This window comes from Gekko japonicus, unplaced genomic scaffold (genome assembly GCF_001447785.1).
Source record: "Gekko japonicus isolate JY-2015 unplaced genomic scaffold, Gekko_japonicus_V1.1 scaffold898, whole genome shotgun sequence".
NCBI classification, from domain to species: domain Eukaryota; kingdom Metazoa; phylum Chordata; class Lepidosauria; order Squamata; family Gekkonidae; genus Gekko; species Gekko japonicus.
In genome coordinates this window covers 339945-348397 of record NW_015160238.1, presented here as the reverse complement: position 1 = coordinate 348397, position 8453 = coordinate 339945, and the positions used below count along the sequence as shown (strand labels likewise).

At 44.1% G+C, this 8453-nt stretch overlaps 1 protein-coding gene across 1 annotated transcript in view; it reads left to right on the top strand.

Annotated features, from left to right (window-relative positions):
• LOC107112006 (eyes absent homolog 2-like) overlaps positions 1-8453 on the top strand; it is a 124389-nt gene that overhangs the window by 91670 nt on the left and 24266 nt on the right. The window contains exon 9 of the mRNA XM_015413066.1: positions 1004-1093. Within this exon, the coding sequence (XP_015268552.1) occupies positions 1004-1093 (90 nt within the window). The remainder of the gene's footprint in view (positions 1-1003; positions 1094-8453) is intronic.

Genomic DNA, 8453 nt, shown 5'->3' with positions numbered 1-8453 from the left:
TGCAACAGCCACATCGCTGGCTCACAAAGTAGAATTTTTGCTCACAAGACTCCACAATTTAGAGGGAACATTGGTTGGCCCTGGCCAGTATTTGGATGGAAGACCTCCTAGGAATAGCAGGGTCATGACGTGGAGGCAGGCAATGGCCAACCATCTCTGAACATCTCTTGCCTTGAAAACCATAAGTCACCTGTGACTTGATGGCACTTTCCACCACCACTCTGTACTAGCCCAGGTTACTCTCACCCCTGTTTGTACCACATCTGAAAGTGGCCCCAATTTTCATTTAAATAGAAAGGTTTAACAACATAAGACGAGCCCTGCTGGGTCAGACCAGTAGTTCCATCTAGTCTAGCATCCTAACTCACACAGTGGCCCCAACCAGTTCCCCTGGAGGGCAACAGGGCATAGAGGCCGAAACCTTTCCCTGATGCTGCCTCCTGGCTCTGAGATTCAGAAGTTTAGTGCCTCTGAATGTGAAGGTTCCTCTCAGTCACCATAGCTAGTTGCCACTGATAGTTGCCACTCCATGAATCTATCTAATGCCCCTTTTAAAGCTATCCCTGTGGCCATCACTACATCCTCTGGCAACGAATTCTACATTTTAATCACTCTCTGTGTAAAGAAGTATTTCCTTTTGTCTAGCCCTTATGACTGTAGGGGTAAGATTTTGATGGCCCCTCCATGAATCTATCTAATGCCCCTTTTAAAGCTATCCCTGTGGCCATCACTACATCCTCTGGCAACGAATTCTGTGTAAAGAAGTATTTCCTTTTGTCTAGCCCTTATGACTGTAGGGGTAAGATTTTGATGGCCAAAAAAAGAAAAAGCTAAAGGAGATGCAGTGCGGTTTCCACAATAATTTCCTATTTTGTCTTTAGTGCTCTGGAAAGGCTTGTGAAGGGAGGGAGAGCGAGCGAGCAGTCCACCAGAGGCCTCACCTGAACAACCAATAATTGTGGACAGAAAAATGTTTAAAACATTGTGTTTTTCTTTGTAACAGGATACTACTACGTCCGTCAGGATAGGCCTTATGATGGAAGAAATGATCTTTAACCTTGCAGATACGTACCTGTTCTTTAATGACCTGGAGGTAGGTAATAAGGTACTTAATTATATATCTTTCCTTTTGTTCACTGGTGTTCATTTGGGATGCTTGCTTCCCCCATTTTTGTGGTGGTGGTGGTGGTTAGTGAGTAAAGCAACAGTGTAATCCTTAAACAGATTTATAATGTTCTAAGCCCACTGACCTCAGTGGACTTAAAAAGGTAAAGGTTCCTTTGCTCGAAAGCCAGTCGAATCCGACTCTAGGGTTGCGGTGCTCATCTCCGTTTCAAAGCTGAAGAGCCAGCGCTGTCCGAAGACGTTTCCGTGGTCATGTGGCCGGCATGACTAAACACCAAGGCGCACGGAACGCTGTTACCTTCCCACCGAAGTGGTACCTATTTATCTACTTGCAATTTCTTGCTTTCGAACTGCTAGGTTGGCAGGAGCTGGAACTAGAGACAGGAGCTCACCCCGTCTTGCGGCACCTGGGTCTCGAACTGCTGAACTACTGACCTTCCACAGCCTGCAGTTCAGCGTCTTAACCACTTGAGACTTTGAAGAGTACAAATTCTGAGTAGGGCTGCCCTGTAAATGTGTGAGATGGTCTTCAAAATATATCCAAAGCTGTCTTGCATGTGTCTTTATTCTGGGAATATTATTTGACAGTGAAGGACAGGTTATAGTTCCAGTTTTGATTCTCTCAGCGGTTTCCCCCCCATTAACTTTAATAGTTAGTCCTATTTCTCCTGGGGTTTGCTACTTACATTTTATTGTACTTGTTTGTTTAACTTTTATCCAGCATCTCCATAGGCTCAATGTGCTCTACACCAAATGACACTCAAGATTATAAAAATCACAATAACTTTTTAAAAATCGCAACATTTTAAAACTTCATTCAAACATGCATCGAAGGACTATGCGACATCAGGCATTTGGCTAATGTGGCTTTTTGGGGTTGTGGGTGCAGTGCCTAATCTGTAGCAATTAAACTGTAACCTGTTTTAGTGATTTAAAAAAGATTTCAGAAGCTATACACCTAAACTTATATAAACAAATAATTTTTATTAATTTTTGAAGCTAATTTGACCCAGGTTTAAAGCTCAAAGTATCATTTAGCTATCAGCCCGTGTAGAATCAGTCCCAGGAAACTGCTGTTCTGCCCGGAACAGTCGGTAGAGTGCTTAAAGTCTGAAGTGAGGGAAGCTACCATAGTTCAAGCCTGGTTGGAAGAGAAGGGAGAGCTGTAGCATGGAACCCCTTTTCTCCAAAAACTCAGTTAAAGTAGGCTGCCTCTGATGACGTCCTGGAGACGGGAAGGCATACTGTGTATGCTCAGAAGCCCTTACTTCTATACTGTTGTTCCAAATGTTTCAGAACTTGAGCCCTGGCACTGACACAAGCTCCAGGGCTGAGCCCCACTACAAATCAAGTCTGTATACATACGTCAGCTTTCCCTTCACCTGTTTGATATTATCGTTCTGTGAACCTTAAGGGCTACGGAACATCGCTCTGTTTAATTCCCTTCTGTCTTGTATTCTCAGTTCTTTGGGACCAGTTGGGATTAAGAAGAGTTAACCTTTTGTAGCCTTAGTTTACTCCAGTGCAAAAGAAAAAGAAAAAGCATGGCCTTGTAAATATGGTATATTTGAGTCAGTTGTAGAAACTCTGTCCATTTGATCACAACCTGTACATAAGAACATAAGAACATAAGAGATGCCAATGTTGGATCAGGCCAAAGGCCCATCCAGTCCAACACTCTGTATCACACAGTGGCCAGAAATACCAGGAGCCATCAGGAGGTCCACCAGTGGGGCCAGAGTACACAGAGTATCTTCAGATGGGGCCAGAGGTGCTTCCTTGTTTTGCGATCAGCAGTGAAAGAACACAACAGGTGTAGCGTGGTGTGGTGTAATAGTACCAGTCCAGTGAATTCTTCAGCAGCAGCTTCAGTGGAGTTCCCCTTCTCAAGCTTCTGGGTTGTGTTTGACCAGCACTTCAACTGATGTTGTCACTGGAAAGACCCAGGCTGGATTTGTCATGTGTGAGTCAACTGCAACATTGACAACATTGACTATATGGTAATACCAAGAGTAGAAATAGTTATTCATAGGATATGTAAATCATCTTAGCCATTTCATTCTAGTTAGTTCATACCAGGCATGCAGAGAATAATACTTTTATAGTACCCTTACTTCCTGTTCCCTCCACCCACCATAAACAGGTGAAATTTTACATTTAGATTCACAATGGAAAATGTTTAGCTTTGCTAAAATTTCAGATCTGGCGAATGTCTGTGGTTAATAGTATGTTGTGGTTAACCCCCTTGGTATGCTAACAGAGCTTTTTTCAGCCATACTTCTCCTGAACAGCTGTCATGACCTCAACTCAGAATATCAGGATTTCTTGAAAAAAGACCACCTTTTTGTTGTCTAATATGTTGCTGAAGGCTTTCACGGCCGGAGTTCATTAGCTGTTGTACATTTTCCGGGCTGTATGGCCGTGGTCTTGGCATTGTAGGACCTGATGTTTCGCCAGCAGCTGTGACTGCCATCCTCAGAGGTATAGCACAGAAAGATGGAGTACTCTCTATGTCAAGATGAAAAGAAAAATTGTAGGCAGGTAATTTATATCTACTCAGGAAGGTGGGGTAGGGCTGAGTCATATCTTGTAGGAGCTGTCTATTTGTTGTCTATTAAGAGTTTGGCCCAGGCAGGCCCTTAGTCTTTGTTGTGGAGGGCCCCCCTCCGAACATATAATGAACAACGATCAACATGTGCCTATCAGCTACTTGTAGTTTTGTTTCCATGCCATGTGTTGTGTAGTAGTTAAGGTCTTAAACCAAGACTGGGGATACCCAAAATCAAGAACCCAACTCAGGATAAAATGAAGGAGCGGAGAATGAGCAACTTGGGATCAAGGGCAAAGATAAACATGTCATAAATACCTCCATATGGTGAAAGGGAAGCTATGCACAAAGTCTTTATTTTTGCGACAGAGCTATATAAATGCTAACCCCAATTATGAAAACCTACTCCACCAACTAAAAATAATTAAATGCACAAATTCATGAAACTGGGAAAATGGCAGTTGATTTGTATTTGCCTGATTGGTTTCTGTTAGTGGGATTCTTACGTCTTACACCCATGTGATGGAAAGTGACATTAAGTCACAGCGGGAAAGTGACATTAAGTCGCATTGGACTTACAGTGACCCTGTGGGATTTTCAATGCAAGAGGTGGACAGAGGTAGTTTGCCATTGCCCTCCTCTGTATAGGGATCCAGGACTTCCTTGACGGTCTCCCATCCAAATACTAAAGAGGGCCGACCCTACCAAGCTTCCAAGATCTGATGAAATTGGGCTAGACTGGGCTATCTAGGTCGAAGCTACACTCATCTATGCATTTAATCATTCTAATCAGAGGCAACCCAAAAGCATCTAAGGGTTTGTCTCTAGGCTCAGCATTCCCCACCACCATGCAATCAGTGCTCCTTTTGCTCATGTCTTCTTAGACCGCATCCCTTGCAAGAAATGAGATCAGAAGGTGAATGCTTCTGCTTCCTTACTTTACAACTTAGGTAGCTGTGCAAATGTCAAGGGCCTTGATTTCCTAACACAGATTAGCAGAATCCGGTTTGGTGGTTAGGAGCGCGGGAGAACCAGGTTTGATTTCCTACCTCTCCACATTCAGCTGCTGGTGTGACCTTGGGTCAGTTACAAGTTCTTTCAGAGCTGTTCTCACAGGAGCAGTTCTCAAAAGAGCTCTCTCAGCCCCACCTACCTCACAGGGTGTCTGTTGTGGGGAGAGGAAGGGAAAGGAGATTGTAAGCTGCTCTGAGACTCCTTCAGGTAGTGAAGGGCGAGGTATAAATCCAATCTCTTCTTCTTCTACACTGATACCAATTATAATCCCCTGCATCCTTAATCCAGGGGTTTCATTCTGACAAATTTCTCACACTTAGGTTCTGGCCAAACCCAGGAGTTAAAAAGGGTGTCTGTGGATATCATGGGGGGGGTGGTGGTGGCAAGCCCCATAGATGGAAAATCCTGAAAAAGTGCCACTTTTTTTAAAGAAACACCTTCAAAATATGCCTTGGTTTTCCTGAACATTTAAAATGAAAGGCTTAGCTTGGTAGTGAAGGGCGAGGTATAAATCCAATCTCTTCTTCTTCTACACTGATACCAATTAGAATCCCCTGTATCTTTAATCCAGGGGTTTCACTCTGACAAATTTCTCACTCTTAGGTTCCGGCCAAACCCAGGAGTTAAAAAGGGTGTCTGTGGATATCATGGGGGGGGTGGTGGTGGCAAGCCCCATAGATGGAAAATCCTGAAAAAGTGCCACTTTTTTTAAAGAAACGCCTTCAAAATATGGCTTGGTTTTCCTGAAAATTTAAAAATGAAGGGCTTAGCTTTTGGGCATGCAAAGGACTAAATTTGAGGGGATCTCTGAAATGTTTTGTTTCTGTGGTACTGAAGTTTGTTGCTAAAATCCTATGTACCAAAGAAACTCTTAAAACCAGTGCTTCATATGTTGAAAAATTACTTTTTAAAAACGTGTGTTTTTCAGCACAGTGCTCTTGAAGGAATTTCTTTCTCATTGTTTTGAACTCTCTGACAGCATTCTTTCTGGGATCCCTGAAACAGCAAATTTGCCCCAGTGTTCCTGGCAAATACAGACAACAGGGGGAAACGCAAAGCTCCAAAAAGTGTGAATCCCTCTTGGGTTGCTTATCAGATCCCCCATAGATCAAGTTTCAGTCCAAAGAACATTCTGATGAGGTAGGATGATTGCAAAATCCACCATACTAGGGTTTTCCAGTCATCCATCCAAAAACAAAATCGCTGTACCTGAAGGAGCAAAAATGTGCTAGTTTGCTATAACAAGACTAGGTAAAAAGGTGAAGGTTCCCTTGCTCAAAAGCCAGTCGAGTCCGACTCTAGGGTTGCGGTGCTCATCTCCGTTTCAAAGCCGAAGAGCCAGCGCTGTCTGAAGACGTTTCCGTGGTCATGTGGACTAAACAAGAAGGCTCACGGAACGCCTTCCCACCGAAGTGGTACCTATTTATCTACTTGCAATTTCTTGCTTTCGAACTGCTAGGTTGGCAGGAGCTGGAACTAGAGATGGGAGCTCACTCCGTCATGCGGCAACCCGGGTCTCGAACTGCTGAACTACCGACCTTCCACAGCCTGCAGTTCAGTGTCTTAACCACTTGAGCCACCGCAGCTCCTTATAACAAGACTAGCAGGACACAAAATTACAAATTATGTAAATGTTTTATTTCATTAAATCCATCCAATTTCATCTGGGGAAAACCAACTCTGTTCATCATTAATTGAACAGGTGATGGTTTATGACTCAAGCTAGGTTACAAAAACTGTATAATGCCTCTTATTAGGACCAACCAAAATAGCACAAATAGCACAGATGATACACATCTTCCTGGAAAGCTGAAGATGCAACGGATACCCACACCATCTAGAACCTTTTCCCCCCAGTTCAGTCACACCTGCTATTCTGCCAGGAATGCAGACAAGAGGTCGGGGCCTGAATGTCTCTTCCCCCCATTCATTTGTCTGGGATTTTTCTTATTTTTGAACATCCAGTTTGATAAAAAGTTCTGCAGAACTCAAAAACTTATATATTGTTTGTGTTATTTTGGCTGGTTATTTGACTTTATAAAAAGTGGTGGGCTCTCCTTCTGGGCTAGATGGCCATCTGACAGCAATGCAGATTCTGTGAACTTAGGCAGATCATGAGAGGAAGGCTGCAGGAAGGGTTGCCTCAGTGCTTAGTTCTTGTGGCCCTTTCTTACATGCCCAGGGAAATGCTGATCGCCACTTTGGGGTCAGGAAGCAATTTTTCTCCAGGCCAGGTTGGCTGGGGATCCTGGAGGTTTTTTGTCATCTTCTGAGCGTGGAACAGGGGTCACAGGGGGTGTAGAGGGTAAGGTATTGGTGAATTTCCTGCCTTGTGCAGGGGGTTGGACTAGATGACGCTGGAGGTCCCTTCCAACTCTATGATTCTATGACTCTATTCTATGACCCTAGGTATCACAAAGGTTTTTTGTTCTGGGTTTTTGCTTTGGACCGATGGTGTCTACCCTGCAGCCCTGTGCTGAGTAGGGAAACCACTCTCATTTCCAAAACAGAAAGAAGGGCAGTGATGAGATATGGCTAATGGTTAGGTAGTGGTATGAAGTGATATCTGCAAGCCCTTCTACAGCAAATGCAGCCACCCTACTTTAAATTTTTTATCTGTAGCTTTGGGGACTAGATACTTGGTTTATTGAAATCTGGTGGGTGCACTAGATAACCACTCTGAAATCTATATTCTGCTGTCTTCCAAGTGATGACGGCCACGCAGCAAATGAATAGCCCTGATGAAGGTGGCTTCCTATCACCCCCCCAACACAAGTCTGCAGTCACAGAACTAAAAACATGTTTAGTTTGCCCTACTGCTTAGAGAGTTTGCCCCAGCCGGTGCCTGCCACGTCCTTGTCTGTTCCTAGGAAGCTGAAGTAGAGGAAAGAGAAGAAGTTTCTCTCCAGTCTCTTCTGGGGCGTTGCTTAATTTGCTTAAACAAACCCCAGATAATGATTACAGTCAGTTTTGCGTGAATGTGTCAGATGTGGCATTTATGCAAAGTAAATACTTGTCTATCTGAGGAATGTTTAGACAGTTCTAGTTTGCCTGTGAGTTATTGTCTTTTCCGGCTTGCTCCCCAAGAGTGTACTGGGTTACTTACCACTGTAGACTCCTCTGCAAATGTCAAACATCCTAGTTCAAAGAAACGCACTAACTCTGAGACAGTGTTCCCTTTTAGCCCTTTGATTCAGCAGACCTATATTGTGCTGTTTTCCGCAAGGGAGTTTTGCTCCATTTTGCCTCTCAGACAGGAACAGGTTCTTTTTCCAAAGCATCCATACATTATCATCCTCCATTTGGTCCCCTTCCAACGACTCCCCTGGTTTGTTCTGATGCTTCCCAAAGCTGCTTTGCTCCAGTCTTTCTGGAAAGATCACAGAGCAGGTCTGTACACTAAGGCGACCAGTAGGTGCAGATTTCCAAGCCTTTCTGACACATCGGCACCATTTCCCCTCAGTATCTCCTAATCCCCAGCGTTTCTTCCTTCCCTTCCCTTGCCACCAGTGGGCTTTTGAGCAGCTTTTTAAAAATCAAAAATGTTTGACCATGTTTTCTCCTGCTCCACAATGCCTCAGGTGAGAAATTGGTGGTGGGGGTGGGCTGATGAGAGGCCTACACAGAGGAGTGGCAGGCATGAGGGGATACAAAAGAACTACCCCTGTGAAGACTCTTGACGGCTGCTGCCTGCGGCTCTACATTGGCAATGAGTGCACAATAGGGAACTGTTGACCTATGGAAGTAGCCACACTCTTGCTGGGGG